This window comes from Polyodon spathula, chromosome 4 (genome assembly GCF_017654505.1).
Source record: "Polyodon spathula isolate WHYD16114869_AA chromosome 4, ASM1765450v1, whole genome shotgun sequence".
Taxonomy (NCBI): Eukaryota; Metazoa; Chordata; class Actinopteri; order Acipenseriformes; family Polyodontidae; genus Polyodon; species Polyodon spathula.
Window position 1 is genome coordinate 18512874 of NC_054537.1, and position 20440 is coordinate 18533313.

The 20440-nt window shown below is 38.0% G+C and overlaps 1 protein-coding gene across 1 annotated transcript; it reads left to right on the plus strand.

The window, feature by feature from the left end:
* The first annotated feature begins 4767 nt into the window (after window positions 1-4767).
* On the plus strand, window positions 4768-15523 carry LOC121314258 (CMRF35-like molecule 7). Its single transcript, XM_041247314.1, has 8 exons — window positions 4768-4958; window positions 5917-6273; window positions 6929-6974; window positions 13101-13198; window positions 13288-13346; window positions 14570-14662; window positions 14901-14983; window positions 15438-15523. Exons 1-8 carry the CDS (start codon window positions 4925-4927, stop codon window positions 15451-15453), a joined length of 786 nt encoding a protein of 261 aa, XP_041103248.1. The 5' UTR covers window positions 4768-4924; the 3' UTR covers window positions 15454-15523.
* The last annotated feature ends 4917 nt before the right edge of the window (window positions 15524-20440 follow it).

Here is a 20440-nt window from a genome sequence, read left to right on the forward strand (position 1 = left end):
TTCCTCATTAAATAAGATTTGGTTCAGGCGATCCCCTAATCAGTACCTCATTCAGTAGAATGAGGTATGCCTGTGTTGGAATTCAACAGACACTGGAATGGAATGGCTGCCATACATGTAGAGATGCTGATTTAAGAAAAATTTGCAGTGGTTTTTTAATTTTTTCCAGAGCTGTATATATATACACACACACACACACACACACACACACACAGACACAATGAGTGTACAAAACATTAGGAACACCTGCTCTTTCCATGAAATAGACTGACAAGGTGAATCCAGGTAAAAGCTATGATCCCTTATTGATGTAACCTGTTAAATCCACTGCAATCAGTGTAGATAAAGGGGAGACAGGTTAAAGAAGGATTTTTAAGTCTTGACACAATTGAGACATGGATTGTGTATGTGTGCCATTCAGAGGGTAAATGCACAAGACAAAAGATTTAAGTGCCTTTGCACAGGGTATGGTAGTAGATGCCAGGCATGCCAGTTTGAGTGTGTCAAGAACTGGAATGCTGCTGGGTTTTTCACGCTCAACAGTTTCCCCTGTAAATCAAGGATGATCCACCACCCAAAGGACATCCAGCCAACGGCAGGCCCGTGGTCGAAACAGCTCATTTATGAAAGAGGCCAAAGGAGGCTGACATGACTTGTGCAGAGCAACAGACGGGCTACAGTTAGTCAACTGACAGTCCATTGGTGCCGAAAGACCCATAAAATAATGCACAACTCATCTTTCAGCAAACTACAAGAAAACACTGCTGTTACAGTGTGCTAAGGAACGAAAACACTGGACACTGGAGGATTGGAAAAACATTGCCTGGTCTGATGAATCCCGGTTCCTGCTGTTTCACACTGATGGGAGGACTGGGGTATGGAGAAAACCACATGACTACATGCGTCCATCATGCCGCGTGTAAACATTGCAGGCTGGTGGGGGGGGTGGTGGTGTGATGGTGTGGAGTGTGTTGTCATGGCACACATTGGACCCCTTGATAACAGTGGAGCAACGTTTGAATGCCACAGGATATCTGAGCATCATTGCCAATCAGGTACATACCTTCATGGCAGCAGTGTATCCATCTGCTAATGGATTTTTTCAGCAGGATAATGCCCCATACCACAAGACTAAGATTGTCCAGGAATGGTTCCACGAACATGACAGTGAATTCAGCTTACTATAGTGACCTGCCCAGTCACCAGATCTCAATTCAATTGAGCATCTGTGGGATGAGATGGAATGAGCTCTTCAGAGTAGAGATCCACTACCATGGGACAGCATCCCCATGGAATGCTTTCGACACGTTGTAGAGTTCATACCCAATGAATTGAGGCTGTTCTGCGGGCAAAAGGGGGTGCAACTCAATATTAGGAAGGTGTTCCTAATGTTTTGTACACTCAGTGTGTGTATGTGTGTGTGTGTGTGTGTGTGTGTGTGTGTGTGTGTGTGTGTGTGTGTGTATGTATATATATATATATATAGATAGATAAATAGATAGATAGATAGATAGATAGATAGATAGATAGATAGATAGATAGATATATGGATATATATATGGTAACACGGCAGGGAGGGGGTTAACATTTGCGAATGCACATTTTGTTTATTTAATTTGTTTAATTATAACCCGCGCCTGGGGATTATTGTGCATAAAACAAAATAAACAAACACCTAGCTCCTTCAGAGCACTGACTACACCTTTGTTGCAGGTCCCTGACGAGCTCGCAGGACGGCTATGCCATTTACCTGCAACGTAAACACAAAAATAATCACACAGGTTAAACACCAAACTTACGTTTTCTATGACTGCTCGGGAACAGAGCACACTTTCTGCTCCCTTCTACTCAGCAGCCGTGAGTAGACTGGCTGCTGACTATTTATACCCTGCACCTGGTCCTAATTTACATAAATCCCTAGGTGCGGGTGGTAATTAAACAAAATACATAAACAAAATGTGCATTTGCACATGTTTATGGCAGGGAGGATATTAACCCCCTTCCTGCCGTGTTTATATATATATTATAATATATATATATATATATAAACTGCAGTGTACAAAATTGATAAAGCATATAAAATTTTGCGTGTACAAGGTTTTTTTCGGAATACTTCCTTTTCCAAAAAATTTTTACATGTGTTTCAAATTTTATATATATACCTGGTAGATACCGGCCATCTATCGTTCCGCAAGCATCTAAAAAATTAGTAGAGCCGATCTAATCATTTATATATATATATATATATATATATATATATATATATATATATATATATATATATATATATATATATATATATATATATATATATATATATCATCTTCAGCCTTTTTCAATCCACTGCTGGATGAAGGCCTCACCAAGATTCTTCCACAAAAGCCTGTCTGCTGCATCCCTCCTCCACGTTGCTCCAGCGTGTTTCTTAATTTCATCTTGCCATCTTCCTGGAAGTCTTCTTCTTGGTCGCTTTATAGTTCTTGAGATCCAGTCTAGTATCTCCTTGGTCCAGCAATGGTCTGCTCTTCTTGCTACATATCATGCCCACTGCCTTTTCAGTTTTTTTGCTCTTATAATAACATCCCATACTTTAGTTTGCGCTCTTATCCTTTCCTTCTTTTTCCTGTCTCTTCTTGTTATTCCCAGCATGCATATTTTCATATTCTGTTGAGTCATTTTTGCATTGAGGGTTCAGGTTTCGTATCCGTAAGTTAGCACTGGCAGCACGCATTGGTCGAAGACTTCATCTTGAGGCATATGGGTAGTTTCCCTTTCAGAACCATGCTTGATCTTCCAAAGGCACTCCAGCCCATTTTTTCCTTCTGTTGATTTCGCACATTTGGTTCTCTGTTGCTGAAACTAACCCAAGTATACGTAGTTATTGACTTCTTCAAGCTTGATCCCATTGACTTCAATTGCCTGTGGAGTGGTATATTTATTGAACATGACGAGTCTTTTCAAGTTCATTTTCAAACCCTCTTTGATGCTGGCCTCGTGTAGTTCTTGTATTCTTGTTTGTTATTCTTCTGGGCACATTGTAAATACGAGGATGTCATCAGGAGATCAAAGGTGATTCAAATAGTCTCCATTGATCTTCAGACCCTTATTTTCCCAATCCAGTGTTTTAAAAATGTGTCTTCTAGGGTGGCCGTGAAGAGCTTTGGGGAAATTGTATCTCCTTGAGGATCTCCTTTTATAATCTTGATTTTGTCGCTGTTTTTATGGAGTCTTACTGTGGATGTTGCATTCTTGTATATGGTGCTGATCAAGTCTCTATACATTTTCTCAATTCCTTGTTTTTTCAGAGAGCTTAATACAGATCTTGTATAAACAGAGTCAAAGGCTTTTTCATAGTCATTGAATCCCAGGGAAGTATGAACTTCAGGTCATCCAAGTATATGCACCAACAAGCTATACAAGGACGAAGGGCTTTTGTCCAAAACATCCTGAAATAAATAATTTTTAAATCATTTAAGCCTGCTGTGTACATGCAAAATAACTTTGTATATATATATATATATATGTGTGTGTGTGTGTGTGTGTGTGTGTGTGTGTGTGTGTGTGTGTGTGTGTGTGTGTGTGTATATATATATATATATATATATATATATATATACACATACAGTGCCTATAGAAAGTCTACACCCCCTTGAACTTTTTTCACATTTTGTTGTTTCAGTGCCTCAGAGTTTCATGCATTTAAATGAGGATTTTTTCCCACTTATCTACACATCATACTCCACACTGTTAAGGGGAAAAAAATTATATTTTAAAAATACAAAACTGAAAGATCATAATTGGATAAGTCTCCTCCCCCCTTGAGTTTCTACTTGGTGGAAGCACCTTTGGCAGCAATTACAGCTGTGAGTCTGTTGGGAGAGGTCTCTAGCAACTTTGCACACCTAGAATTGACAATATTTGACCATTCTTCTTTACAAAACTGTTCAAGCTCTGTCAAGTTCCTTGGGGAGTGTTGATGGAGAGCAAACTTCAAGTCACATATTTTACCTACCAATAGGTGTCAGATCAGTCAGGCTGGTTCAGCTCATATCTGTCTACCTTTACAAATATGACTGGAGTAAAGACCTACCTGATTTACATTAAAAAAAAAAAACAGTTTATATATTTCTTCATACCGGTGTTCCTCTTTCACTATATTGTAATATTTTTGTTGAAGGCAGCTGCTTGTGCAATTGATATACATTGTTCTTGTCTTTTTCTGACTCTTTTTAAATACATATCTTTTTTGTAAACTTCTATTTTCTGTTGGGGAAGATCTACAAACATCTAAAAAAATAAAAAGGGTATGAACAGAAGAGAACCATTCTCTGGTAAAATGGACTAAGTTCGGTTGTAGTTGGAGCACAGCTTAAGACTGTAATCATATGTAAATGTTTACTGCTTCTTGAGCAAATGCAGTGTTAATTTGCAGGCTCTGTGTGTGAATCGCAGCTCCAACTGCCATCATTGTAAACACCACATGAACACTGAAACACAAAGCCAGGGCCACAGGCATGCATGAAACATGTGTACAGTTTTAATATAGTTTCCCTTGAAGCTGAAAACCACTTCATAACATTAATATAACTGTTAGAGACCCATATATCAGGGTTCCAGGAAGACCGGTCTCATGTGTATTTCTGTCTCAAATACAAGCTAGTCTGGGGTCATACCTCAAAACAGGAAACAAAGCGAACAGGTTTTTGAGTCTTGAACTCAGAAGCAGCATGCCTTTTATAGTTTGACAACAAGATGAATCATTATTTTTATCAGACGTTCTAGCTAACTGGCAATAACAATATATAAAACACAGAAGTTGGTTTGTGTGTCTGCACTCTTTGAAGTACAGAGGACAGCAGCACATGAGAAACTGTATAAACTGAGCACGAAAGCATTGCTGCAGAGCTGTCATCATTTAACTGACATGGAATATTTTCTTTTCCTTGCTACTCTCTCGGGTAAGCACAATTAAATGTAATAGTTAACTGTAGTTCTAAAACTCCTACAACAGCAAGAATACAGTTTATTTGATACACATAGCAGGAATGGGCATGGGGTTCTAGAACGATAAGAAGTAGACAGACACTGTGACTAAATCTTCTATTAGCCAGAAATGTTCATCTCGGTGACTTTATTTTATAATTGAATGTTTGCAGTTTTGGATATGTGTACATTTACCTAAAGGAAGTGTATTATTGTAACATTACCTTTAGGAATAACATAACAAGTCATGAGCCAGACTTAAGGTAATATTTTCAAAGCATTTTCCCAGGTTTTAAATAACTTTAAATGCAAAAGTACAAGTTACTTTCACAAAAATAAAGCAACAACAGTACTTGGTGCTGTGATGTACCTCTCTTAGTCCATTCCATGATTATCCATCAACAAATACAAGTTAAAACTTGTACATGGTTATTCAGAATCTAATTGCACAAGTTCTTTCATAGAGTACATGTCGATATGTACAGTCAAAGTGCCTAAAGTTATCAGAGAGACACAGAAATTCACTTGGAACACTTTGAAAACAGTGCTGTTGGACTGGGTTTCGTACAATTGCTCCATATTTTGACCAGTAGTATTTAAACAACCTACAATCCATTATTTTGTTTCATACATGCTGCAGAGTGACCACGGTGATGCTAGCAAATACTGTATGGATGTTGTCGTTCAATGGTACATGGTTTCTTAATGAATGCTGTTGATTTAACCCTATGCACACCCAAATGCATGAGTTTAAGCCTAATCTGTTTTGAATATATACATTTTTAAAGCTTGATTGCTTACAGATATCTTTGATAAAACTGAAAGTCATAACTGTATAAAATTCACCATGGTCTCCATCACATTTCCTCCACTCTGAATGCCAGTGACATAAGGGAACTGTGTGCCTAATAGGAATTGCTTTTTTGTTTGCAGGTTGCTGCAGTCTGGTGGTACAGTCAGCAATAAATAAGCCTGTATCCGGCAGTGTAGGAAGATCGGTCAGCATCCAGTGCCGCTATCATCTATACTATAGGGACTATGTGAAATATTTGTGTAAAGGAAGTAATTGGTTAACCTGTAAATCAATAAAAAGCACTGCTGATCCCAAAAGAGAAGGAGATAAAGTGTCTCTCAGTGATGATCGAACCAAGGGAGTATTCACTGTGATTGTGAGGAGACTGGAGAAGAAGGATAAAGGCTGGTACTGGTGTGCTATAGAAAAAGCATTTTGTGATTTAAAAATAGATTTCTACCTCACAGTTTCTGAAGATACCACTTTGAATCATGAAGGTAAGAAAAATATCAAAAGTACATTATTGTCGTGTTTCATCAGCCTCTGGGACTGAGTTGATCGGATATACTAATTTTCTACTTGCTCTGTGGCTGTGGCCATAAGTTCCATATATATATATATATATATATATATATATATATATATATATATATATATATATATATATATATATATATATATATATATATATATATATATATATATATATATATATATATATCTTTTAAAACTTTCTGTGTACATTTTTAAAATCCTTTTCTTTCATATGCCTTCAATTTTGTACACTACAGTTTTATATATATATATATATATATATATATAGCTATATATATAATATATATATATATATATGATCATGTTAAATTCTGCATCATTTTCTAAGATTTTGTTTAAATGAATGAAAATCTAAAATGTTGGGATAAGATCTTCACTATAATATTTAGTCCAAAATGTAATATTACAATCAAGGAGTATGTCAATCAGGGTCTGTGAAACCTTCACTTAATAGATTCACTTAATAGGACTGGATAACTAGATAACTGATGAAAAAGTTGAATGTATTATACTGAAAAACGAATTGAAAATGGCAAAGGATTTACATATTAGTATTTTAGATAATAAAGTCATATTTTCAATCATTTTTTTTCACAGTTACCACATCACCTCTCAATGGTACAACAACACAGCATGTGACAAGGTAATTCTTGATATAGCAGTCAGTTCAATTGCTCTATATGGTGGCGCATCTAAATACTATAATTATTTCAAGAAGGCAAAGAAGACAACTTAAGAAAGTCCACAAGTCTCTGAATTCAAACTAAGTTGTTTTTTCAAGTTCTGTAAATTCAACAGTTACTTTTTTCTTCTGTCAGATAAAAGATGACACAAATGACACTGAAGAAATGGGACTGTGAATTTCCCTCTACAGTATTGTAGAAAGCATCTTATGACCAGGACAATATGATTAGGGCTGTATTTTTTTCACAGTAAGAAATGACTTATTTAATGGAATTTCACATTCTAAAAATAGGTATTTTCAAGAGATTTCAATATTAAACATAGTATTTATTAAAGTAGACAAAAATAACGTTGTCACATTCAAAATGTATAATTTTCTAAAAAGTTATAATAAAACAAATGTTCCTAAATATTTAAAAGCTTACCTGAAAAAAGTAAATGCTAAATTGTAGAATATTTTTGTTTAAAGACATTCTATTTTCAACACCAGTGAATTATCAAACAAAATAAAAACATAAATACATGTAAAACATTTAAAAAAAAATAAATAAATAAAAGCAAATGTTTGCTGTATTTGTTTAAAGTGTTAAAAATGTGTATATTTACACTATTTTTCAGGAAATGGGAAATACAGTACATATAACACAACAATGAGTATGAGTATGTTTCACAGAAATCATGATAACTATGATAAATATCATGATAACTATGATAAATATCATGATAACTATGATAAATATGATTTATTATAAGTTTGCTTGTAAGCAATCTGCATTTATTTGGGGCAGTATTAGTCCATGAGCCCAATACCCACATTGTGACTCATAGCTACCACCCAGAGGGGCAAATTCTAACAATACCTTTTTACTAGATACATCCTGTTTTTTGCTTTGCATTTGTATTATAACTCTAATTCATCAAGTTCATTGTCACTTGAGAGACTCACTGTCACTTTTCTCACTTTCTTGTCTTTGCATATGTCTGAGCTTTGCATTCCATTGCTCATGCATGGGCAGTCTGGTAGCTGACAGGATCTTGCACATTTGCAGGACAGAAGTTCCAGCACTGCTTCATTTGCTGGAGGACCATTCATCCAGTTGATAGTAAGGTCATTTTGGCCATCTCTAGACTCAAGCTTCCACCCAAATCCAATGGGATTCAGACTGTCAGGCCTGTTTTCCAAGCACCTCTTCCATATGGCTGTTGATAGTTGTCTCTCTGTGCATGTTTAAACAGACAGTCAGCACATGGAGGTAATTGATGTGACTCAGTCTCACCCTTCCTGCTGCAGATTAGCTGGTACCAAAAGTAATTTACCTTCAGAATTAGATCCGTACAACTGACAGGTAAACTTGTCCAGTTTGGAGTTCCATCCCTGAACTAGCACCTGAATGATATCTTGTACTGATTTGTCTGTTTTCATCATTTTCAAAGCACTAATCTTTCCACGTTCAGCAAAGGCACTGACAGAATCGCAGCCTGTGAAAGCATGGCGTCGTAGTATTCCCTTGCACACACCTGAATCACAGGCACTGCAAACTTTGCTGGTGACCGTGAATCTTATGCAAGTACTAGTTCCACGTTTCACAAACAGAGGTGCATTAATTATATCATTGAAAACAAGGCAGAGCAGAAAAACAGCTGTGTCTTACTTCCAGATTTTGCAGCATGTGAAGCAGAGAAGTCTTGCTGCTTGGTGTGACTCTAAATCAGGCACCTCTTCACTGGTGTTTTTTGTAATTTTGTAGCAGCTCTCTTCATGTGTTAAAAAAAGCATTTTGTCATCTGTAATCAGTTCTCCAGTCCCTGGCTTCCTCCATTCATTGACCAAGAAATTAATGTTATTTTGTGCCAGTACTTTGCAAAGACTTTCTCCACTAGAACTGCAACCTGTCCAAAGGTTTTCTGGTCTGTCTGTACTTTATGGACCAATGTCATGCCATCAGTAATTGTTGTTGAGGAATAAGGAATGTCCTCAGCAACAGGTGCTTCTTTCTGCAACGCTCTTTCTAGAACGGCTTTGTTGGTTTTCCTTGGTTGACCTTCAGGAGTTGACAGAGTCCATGGCAGAGGCCCAAGAGGATGGCAAAGAACATTCTTCTTGTGTAGCTATTTCCTGGTCTGGGCTATCAGGATCATTTGGCCAAAGAGTTTCCTGTCTCCTTTCAGAATAAGGTCCTTGCCCTTTGCTTTCATTTTCATTTTCTTCTTTGTCATATCTGAGAATGTCTAACTTCTGTTTTGTCAGCTTCTCATGCACTTTGGAGTCACACTCTTCGGTCTTTCTTCTCAGAACTTCTGATATTTACTCTTTCCAATCACCTTTGCACTTAAAAGATCAGCAGATGATGGCATGGATAGCAGTCATGTATGGATCCCAGTCAGCCTCTCGAGATGCCCGTATGTGTCCAAAGAGAATTTCCTGTACCATGTCAATGTGTAACATCCAGAAAGAGGATAGGGAGCCATTGTTTTGTTGCAGATGCATAGCAAGGCTCATAGTAGACTTGGGTGCTCCAAGGTTTCTTCAAGTCTTTCTTTGCTTGTTTGTTTACGAAGGTCAGAGACTAGTGCCAGTGTTTGGTCAATGAGATGTCTTTAATTTGAATGGTGTTTTCAAGCCAAGTTGCAAACCCTTTCCATGCAAGCCTCATTAAGGCTTCACACACATACTTGTGTACACAAACTGCTCTGTTGTATTGTTGCCCTTCCATTATTGCTGCAACAGAACCCTCTGCAATGATTCCAGATTCAATGCAGATGTCTCTGAGACCTGCATCCTGCAAGCATTTTTCCAATATGTTGATGGCATTTCATATTGTGTGGAAAGTATCCAGTCTCAGAATAATGCTTAAGTACTGTTCTCTGTGTTTCCAAACAACTTCAGCTACCATGGCATACGAAGCCTGGTCAAAGACTATCACCATGTGTGTCAGATGCAACTTTTCCATGGCATTGTTTGCTTGTTTCTGGATTTCAGAGGCAGTTGCCATATGTGTTGCTGGTGCATTTATGGTAGGAAGATAGGCAATGTTATCCTGGTGGATTTACAGACATTTGCGAATTGTTATGTTGATGCTTGTCCAGCCACAGACTATCTGCTGCTGTGGATCTACTTGTCGCATAGGATCCACAATACACCCTTCTTGAATGTCTGTTGCTTTACATCTTCTTTCTTCACATCCACAGTCCTCACATGCCCAGGCCCACTTTTCTGGCCAGTGTTGTAAACTGGCAGCCCAAATTCACACAGTTAGTTCTTTCCTTACGTTTTTCAACAACTGGTAACTGGAGTGTCTCTGGCTGAGGTCCATATACTCTTGGTTGAACAACAATGCCATTCAGTCTGTTGCTTGTACATTCCCCAGTAAGGATTTCCTCCAAGAAGTCAATGTTGTCCCATGCAAAGGTAGTGAATACATAAGGCAGGATGCTTTTGGGTAACACAACATTTCCATCCACAGCTGAAGCCAACTTCTGAAGGCAGAATGCTGTTTCATTTTCTTCTACTTGAGAGTAGGATAACCCCGGAAACACTAGCCTAATAGCATGTGAAACAGTCTTTGTCAATGATTAGTATGGATGATCAGTGCTGTGGGTAAATTAATGTGCATACTTTTAGTACCAAAAAAGCATATAATAATCCCTAAACATCTGTAATCCACCCCTCAATTTCCAGTGCCTCCGTTATTACATTATACCAGGGGGAGGCAACCTTGGCACTTCCAGTCCAGCCCTTTCCATTTCAAGACTGCTTTATAGTGACTTTGCTTTATGATACGTAATCATATCCCTGTCTATTATATTTGTACATTTCCTTTATTAATCCAGAGTGCTTTCAATCGTTCTCAGATATTCTGGGTTCTGTTGTTCCAATGTTGCTTTTTTTAAAATCTTTTTTTTCTCTAAATCTGCCTTCACTGCTTTGATCTTGACTGAAGAATCATATGGACATTACAGTCTTTCTCATTCCATTCAAATCATGTGACTGTATATACAGTATCTCAACCCTGTCAGTCCTGTCTACTCTACATTTATTGAGACAGAGAGTAGGGGGGCTGGCCAAGGTGAAAGTCTGGTTATTCGCGGCACCTAAATGTCTAGATCAAGCTCAGAGCAACTCAAACCAGATAAAGGCAGATTTTGAGAAAAAATTATAAGAACTCAGTACTGGAAAAACATTGCCCAGAAACTCAGAATGATTGAGCAAACAACATGCAATAACAAATGCAGTGCAATATAAGTGGCATTTGAAGCTATTTCTTCAATTAACACATTATGAATTTACAATAAAGTAGGGATGCACCTAATCCAAGTTTTTGGGATTCGGCCGAATACCGAATCTATCTCAAAAGATTCGTCCGAATACCGAACCGAATACCGAATCTACAAAAATTGTCAAGAAAACTGAAGGAAACTGCTGAATGAAAAACAGACTGGCAGCTACTAACAAGGGACGAGCACAATCTACAGTTTTGAGCCTTTTAGTTAATAGTATTTTTATTGCCGAAAATAAGATTTCAGTTTGAAACTTACACAATTTACCATTTACCGACCCCCCCCCCCCCCCCCCCCCCCCCCCCCCGCCCCAACAGAAATGTCAAAATACGTTTACTTTACAAAAAAGAAGAGCTGCATCTTTGCCATAACCCACTATTTCTTTAATGACGTTTCAACCTGTGTCACCTGAACTGTGCGAACTGTCGCTAAATTCATTGAATTGTTTTACTTAGTTGTTACCAAAAGCACACACACGCATGCGAGGATCATTTCCAGCAATCAGACATATATAGCAGCTGATTGGCTTTCTGAGTCTCTGACTGGGCGGGACTGTGTGAAGCAAGAAATATTAAACAAATAGAAACTTTACCTGCTGTCACAAGGTTAAATGAAAGAGTGCAGGTGAGTGCAAAGTTATCTATAATATATGGTGTTGCACTATTCTGAAAGATATTGTTTACTGTGCAAAAAATAAAAAATAATAAAAAAAAATCAAGCAATACGATTAATCGTTGTTACGAGGCTGTCTGGATAGAATCGCCACCACAATTAAACAATTACATACATTTACTAAACTGAAGCAATTTACACTCACTTTACGTGTCGAATACATTGCAGTTTAGAGAGGGGAGTTAAAAAACCTGACCTGCCTTAAAGTGTCCCGAGATTCTGGAGCCTGCTGACAACCCTATCTGAGAGCTATGAGGACAAAAAATACCGTGATGAGTGATCTGAATCTCCCTGCGAAATAAAACCCACGTTGATTTAAATGCGCCGTGTGTAACACATGTCAAATAGGCTACGCAATAGTTTAAAATATTTTAATAAAACACAGCAGTTCCCAAATAAATCAACTTGTATTGACACATTACAATAACTTAATTTGATTTACTAAAACATATTGTTCAATAACGTCTTGCACATCTGACAATTGTAAAGTTACAAAAAATATATATTTCTGTGCACCGATTATTATTATTATTATTATTATTATTATTATTATTATTATTATTATTTTTTTTATCTCAGTATGATCTCTAGAACATGTTTCACAGACAAAGCAGCAAAGCACAAAAGTCTACATCAGTTTGCCATTACTATATATTACAGGTTTAATACATAACTTTACTTCATTAAAAGTGTGATCTGGTGCTTTTGCATATGGGGTATGTTTGCATTCGGCAGCTGCTTGGCTGTTTAGTGCGTGCGCCACCAGTTATAGGGAGTTGAGCGCTGCGACAGAGTTCATCAAACATGTTCTTGTTGTTAAATACAAGTTACGGTTCAATACCAGATTCATGTCTTTTAGTTGAATAAGAACTGCACACACTGGAAGGATATATTAAAATGGATGTGCATCTGGGCGCATATAGGATTCGGATTCGGTTCACAGAATTCTAAGAATTTGTCCGAATCCGAACCCTGGTCAAAAAGTAGGTATTCGGGCCGAATCCTAAACCGAATACCAGATTCAGTGCATCCCTACAATAAGGCACGTTTCAACTGAAAATAGGCTGCTGGTTTGTAACTACTGGTACCAGCAGGTGTCTCATTTCTTTGTCGTCTCATTTCATACTTTTTCCAGCAATCACCGCTCACATGTTATACCCCTGGTGACAGGTGGGCTTCTTGTCTTTTTGGGATCTGTATTGGTTTCCATAAGGAAGATAAAGGCCAGAGTTGGTAAGTTAAGTGTTCCAATAGCTTGGCATTATAACTGAACACCAAGCACACATATTGTGAGTCCATGAAGTTTTGTTGCTGTATTTCAGATGCAAACAGCGGGATTCTTCAGAATGGAAGTAGTTACCCCATGATGAACTGTCTTGCTGTAAGAAAATCATATTTATTTGCATTATCATTGTTTCTAGAGGTGTATTTCTGGTAAAGATGTAACCATGTCTCAGTATTTAAGCGAAGCAACAGTATCTTAATCTCCATTTGATTTAAAAGTTAGTTGGCACAAGTCTGGACATTCAAAAAAGCAGAACTATGTCACAGAGGGCTAGATTCTCAAAGCGTTTTACTCATTACAAGTGTAAGATTGGAGTTTGGCTTCTACTGGGTTCTTAAATATAGCTCCAGTGGAGTAGAAAGGAGTCCTGCATGATGTGTTATGAAGGAGGAGACACTAGATGACAAGCGATTGCCTGGATACAGTCTACTACAGCTAGTTAAGCAAAAACAATGGCAAATTCTCTTCCCTATCTCTAACCAGTAGTTCCACCTTTAATTAGTTATCCAATCACATTAATCCTAGTGTCCCTAAATAAGTATTTATTCTTATAATTCTAGAATACTGACTAGTAGAGACAAATTATAAGTGATATTAACACACCAACATACAGGTTAGTATTACCTTAAGAGAAAAAGACATCTAAATAAGTGCTTGTGATTGCATTTAGAATAGATAACATTTTACATTACACTGTTACACTGTAGTAACACAGTAGTTACACAAATGGTTGTATAGTAACAATGCAGCAATATGTTTATTTACAAAATGAAACATATTAGAAGTACCTAGCATGTCTTGTAAGTATAGTGTAATTACACAAGGCTGTGTATTTAAAATGCAATCACTATGTAAATATTTATCCAATTAAAATGTTATTATATATGCAATTACTATATACTATGTGATTACATATACAATTACAGTGTAGTGAGAGATGATCTGACAGTATAGTTAAAGATACAAAGCAAGGCAAACAACATACAATCTAATTTGAGATCTACATCTACCCTAAACCCCCGCCCTCCACCCCACACACACATACTGAAGAGACCACACAGTGCCGGATGTTATGTTTCTTTTGTGGTTGTAATGTGCATCTGTGTGTGGTCTTTAGTAGAACATCAAGTTCAATCAAGTTGAGACAAAGACTGAACAAAAAAAAAAAAGAATGTGTAAATTCCTCGCACATGCTGTCTAATCTGTGTGCACATCTGTCTGTGGTAGAGGCTGTCGTTCACGATAACAAGCTCGGTGACTGTGGTCGTTCGCAGCACAAAAAGAATGCAAGAGTCATGACTCACATTTCTGCTCTACAGCCATCTGGAGGAGATCTCCAGGAAGGTGTATACATGGACATGTCATTTCAGAACAAAGAAAATAAGAAGAGCATCCCGCTGCAACAAGGCAATGTAATGCATTTTAATGTTTTGGTCATGGTCTGCTTCCCTGTCTACATACAGTGCATGGGCTGGATTAAAAAATATGTAGTATACTCTTGTGCAAATGGGTTGTCCCTCACAGGGCTGGTTTATTTGCTATGCGTGGTTATGTGGAGCACAAACTGACCTTTGCAAAATGGGGCCCTCTGTGTTTATTGGGTTAATTGATGTAAACAGTGACAGATTGAAATACTTTTTTATATCACAGTCTCTCTGCGATTTACAAGACGACGATGGTGTATACACAGCAATGTCATTTCAAAAGAAGGAACCATCCAAAGGAAAGACCAGGTAACTCTTCTCCTTCTTCATGCAAAGCCTTCAAATCTAGAATCATACATATCATTTGTGCCCATGAGATCAAAGTGCTGTACCCATGATGGTAGATGACATGATCTGGAATGTTGCATTACTGATTTAATAGCAGAGGAAGTAAAGCCAGTACATTCTGCTTTCCTGGGCTCTTATGGCTGGTTTTACTGATGCAGAATATCTCTAACCCTAAATATTGGTATTTTAGGTAAAGCAGTCCTAGGCTAGTGCTAATTGGGGTCAGTGAAACTAGCTATCCATCTCAACCTTTTCAGAATTCTGTATTTTAACATTTTACTTTTCTTTTTGAGAAAAATTACCCAAGACCACTTTCAGGACTACTGCTCTGGATCATGTGTTTTATAGCAATTTATATGAATAATGTTAAATACAAAATGTAACAGATTGGTTTCTTTGTCTCCTTTTTTAACAGTGTTGTCCATTTGTGATCAATGAATACAGTGTCTAACTATTACTGGATGTGCAGCATTTCTGGTTTACTGTGAAGGGATGATTTTGATACTGGTATGTGGTTACCCAGTGTTCCTGCAACAATATACTTTGCACAGTGGGATAACAGAGTAGTGCAGATGCACCATTTTCCACAAACCTGGCCGATTTATCAAGTATAGTGGATGCAATGAATTGTATAAATACCTATAGATTACTGAATGACCCTTTCTTTACATTTCAGATACATTGGTGTGGACTACTAGCATTAGAATTACATTGTGAGGAGGTTTTTGTTTACAGTAGCAGCCAGAATGTAGGACTGCATGGCTATAGTACAGTGGTTTAGGGTATGTACTGTAAAATGTAATTGTTGCTGGTCAGTAAATGACTCGGTGCCTATACTACGTTTGGCTGAAAAAAACATAGTGGTGACAATAAAAAGCTTATATATTTTTTATTTTTTTTTGTTAGTAATTGCAATTTTACTTTTGCTTATTGTACACCATGTAATGATTAATTACACACTCTCATATGTTCTTCTTATGTGTTAAACTCAGTAAACATTACCTAAAGTAGTGAACAGGAAACACATTACTAACCAAAAACACCAGAAACAAAGCCCCTAGAACTCATGTGAACTGTTGCTGGGTGACCACAGCTGTTTAAATACCACAAAGAGGTGTGAATTTACAGTATCATGCTACCAAATTAAATAGCTCCTCTGTTAACTCGATTTCAAATAAGGTTTAACAGAAGGCTTGCGTTAACTGGTCAGCCTCTTGGGGAGAGTATGATCAGCACTCTGGAGCTGTCTGGCTCTTCTATCACTGGTCACTGACCAGTGCTGCTCATGCTGCCTTGCTCTGCTAACACTGGTCACTGTCCAGTGCTGATCATGCTGCCACACTCTGCTGTCACTGGTCACTGTCCAATGCTGATCATGCTGCCGCGCTCTGCTAACACTGGTCACTGTCCAGTGCTGATCATGCTGCCTTGCTCTGCTGTCACTGGTCACTGTCCAGTGCTGATCATGCTGCCTTGCTCTGCTGTCACTGGTCACTGTCCAGTGCTGCTCATGTTGCCTTGCTCTGCTAACACTGGTCACTGTCCAGTGCTGATCATGCTGCCGCGCTCTGCTGTTACTGGTCACTGTCCAGTGCTGATCATGCTGCCGTGCTCTGCTGTCACTGGTCACTGTCCAGTGCTGCTCATGCTGCCTTGCTCTGCTATCACTGGTCACTGTCCAGTGCTGATCATGCTGCCGCGCTCTGCTGTCACTGGTCACTGTCCAGTGCTGATCATGCTGCCTTGCTCTGCTGTCACTGGTCACTGTCCAGTGCTGATCATGCTGCCGCGCTCTGCTGTCACTGGTCACTGTCCAGTGCTGATCATGCTGCCTTGCTCTGCTGTCACTGGTCACTGTCCAGTGCTGATCATGCTGCCTTGCTCTGCTGTCACTGGTCACTGTCCAGTGCTGATCATGCTGCCTTGCTCTGCTGCCACTGGTCACTGTCCAGTGCTGATCATGCTGCCGCGTCTGCTGTCACTGGTCACTGTCCAGTGCTGATCATGCTGCCGCGCTCTGCTGTCACTGGTCACTGTCCAGTGCTGATCATGCTGCCGCGCTCTGCTGTCACTGGTCACTGTCCAGTGCTGCTCATGCTGCCTTGCTCTGCTAACACTGGTCACTGTCCAGTGCTGATCATGCTGCCGCACTCTGCTGTTACTGGTCACTGTCCAGTGCTGATCATGCTGCCGCGCTCTGCTGTCACTGGTCACTGTCCAGTGCTGATCATGCTGCCGCGCTCTGCTGTCACTGGTCACTGTCCAGTGCTGATCATGCTGCCGCGCTCTGCTGTCACTGGTCACTGTCCAGTGCTGATCATGCTGCCGCGCTCTGCTGTCACTGGTCACTGTCCAGTGCTGATCATGCTGCCGCGCTCTGCTGTCACTGGTCACTGTCCAGTGCTGATCATGCTGCCGCGCTCTGCTGTCACTGGTCACTGTCCAGTGCTGATCATGCTGCCGCGCTCTGCTGTCACTGGTCACTGTCCAGTGCTGATCATGCTGCCGCGCTCTGCTGTCACTGGTCACTGTCCAGTGCTGATCATGCTGCCTTGCTCTGCTGTCACTGGTTACTGTATGGAGTGCTGCACAATGTAAATCTAAAATGCCTAGTTAGTTTATACTGTGTAACAGAAGTAATACATTTATTAAATGTATTGTTTTACTCCATTCTCAAATCTCTTGGTTTTATTCATAATGTAAATTGGCATCTTTTAATTTTGTATTTCATTTTTTGCTATTTTTAATAACTCATCTCGCACATAGTACTACAACATAGATTACCCAATAAACATTTAAGAAAACAGAATTACAGAATAAGCAATCCAAAAGTCCTTCACTGCTACTATATATAAATCTCCCACTTCAGTACACAGTAAACATTTTGAAAGATGAGAAACAATAAAAAATAAGACCAAAAGCTACTGTTATATATATTATATATATATTATATATATATATTATATATATATATATATATATATATATATATATATATATATATATAGATAGATATATATAGATAGATAGAGAGATAGAGAGATAGACATATATAAGGGGGTGGGCAGTTAGTCCATAATTATATCTTGTTTAACCTTTTGACTTCTATAGAAATCTAAAATATACAGAGAATCATCGACACCCAGGCACAATGTTTGTCTGCTAGGCTGAATAGGTCTGTTCAACATATACTGTACATACAGGAGGTAGCTCGTTTTAGGGGTGATTAGTTATGAGAGCCCCTGTGTTTTTGTGTGGATTTATTATATATAGATTGCATTAAATAAAGATGGTTAACCATATTGTGTCATTAGAAAAATGCTGTAATATTTAAGCAATAACAATGGAGACGCTGGGCATTTCCTTTGGGCTGTGTGAGGTGCTGGCCAGAAGACAAAGCTGGTCATTAATTCCTGTGGAAATGCCCTGTGCCGATCTTGCTATTGCTATTAAAAGCCGTCTATTGGGACATACCATTTTAAAATTGTGTTTCATTGTCACAGGGAATTGGTAGAGTGGGAAATAGGTAGACATTGTCTGTACTGCAGATCAGGGGACTTATTATCAACCAGTCTGTATCAGTTTGCAAATAATCACTGTTTTGTTTTTTTTGAAATACATAAAATCATAAAAAAAAAAAAAACTATTAAGAATGTTGACATAATTAGAATTAGTTTCAAACTTTTTTTATGTAAAAAATCCATTTTACTTTAAAGTCTGTTTTAAAGCTATTTTCAAAACGTCTGCCCTAGTGCACTGAATTTTGAGATTTGTTCTCTTTATCATTGCAGGAAGAGTGATTTAAAAAAAAAAACAGAACAGTGTGCTCTGGCTTTTCTGTTCCTTATCACATTAAGTATCGTTATTGCTGTGTTACCTGTTTGACAATGTGGGCGATAATCAATGCACTGGAGCAGATATTTTGAAAAGAGATTTTACAGTTATAAGTGTAAAAAGTTGTCAGGATGTTAATAATGAAAGGAAACATTACACATACATTATTTAAACAGTTGTAGCAACACGTGGGGACTTACTCTTTAAGGGACTTTGAGAGGGTAACAGCAATGTACAGTGGGGTCCACTGCAACTTAATGACATCACCTGTACAATTTTGAAATTTCTATAATGCTTTATTCCCAATATCAGCACAGTTGGCCAGGTCATCTATTTTAAAAATATCATACCTGAGGCACCTCTTGGTATTCCATTCAACTGCAAAGTCAGTTCAAAATGGTGACATCACAATGGACCACTTTATTGTATTCTATTCATCAACCCTTTCCTTCTACTCAGTGAGAATCACAATGGTCTAAATAAAGGTTGGTCTTGATTATAAAACAATATATAGTTTGATTTTTTAGTTATATATATATATATATATATATATATATATATATATATATATATATATATATATATATATATATATATATATATATATATATATCTATATAATATATGAATGATATTTTCTGAAAGAAAAAAAAGTGCAAATACACATTTGTTTAATTTGTTAATTTGTTTTATTATTATTTATCCCTTGCACCTGGTGATCATTGTAAATTTGAGCCAGGTGCAGTGTATTTAAAGAAAGCAGCCAGTCACTTCTGGGCTGCTGGTGTGTATAGAATCCTGCTTGGTGGTGTGTGCAAGTGTAGATAAGAAAGGTAGTGTAAAGGTTATTTTCCTTTTGTGTTTGTTTATTAAAAACAGTGCATCAGCGCACTTAAAACTTCAAGTCTGTGTGTCAGGGTCTGCATTTTAAAGGGGCAACAAATGTGTGTGACTAGTCTCTCGATCACTATATATTCTCCGTACCACAATATAGCTGGTGCTTCATGTTCATGTCGGTGAGTGCATTTTCTACAGGCAAATTTGTATCAACATAAAAACAGTATTGCTTCCTATTTGTTAAGCAGCATGCTAAGGTGATTTGGGATCCTTTCCGAGGATGAAATCTGGTTGATTTAAACATTTCAGAAGCTGAATGGCCCTGAAACTTAATATATACTCAATGTACTAAAATATAGAATGTTTTGTTGAACTTTTATGCAGAAACAGTGTCAGCAGACATTTACTGCGCAATGATTTGGCACTTGGCTGCAGGTTTCTACATATTTAAGAGGGTTTCTCTGTGCGTTTTTCAGCATTCTTTCAGGTGGTAAATGAATTGATCCAGAAACTCGCAGCCAAAGTCTAATCAGGGAAATGATTTCATTAAATCTCTCATCATGAGTAAATGGTTAAGTATGTGTGGTATAAATAGAAAGCAGTATGGTTCTTCATGGGTAACTCAAAAACAATTGACCATTGACATTGACATTCTTCAAATGTTCTTCATGTACGGCATAAAACAAAATCTCTGTCCTACTTAAACACTACTAACCACTTCTTACAGTACCAGGCAGGCAACAATGG

Coding starts and splice junctions, on each gene's coding strand:
- LOC121314258 (XM_041247314.1), top strand. CDS start 4,925: ATGGAATATTTTCTTTTCCTTGCTACTCTCTCGG. Junction 6,975..13,100: donor ACAACACAGCATGTGACAAG/GTAATTCTTGAT, acceptor TACTTTTTCCAG/CAATCACCGCTCACATGTTA. Junction 13,199..13,287: donor GAAGATAAAGGCCAGAGTTG/GTAAGTTAAGTG, acceptor GCTGTATTTCAG/ATGCAAACAGCGGGATTCTT.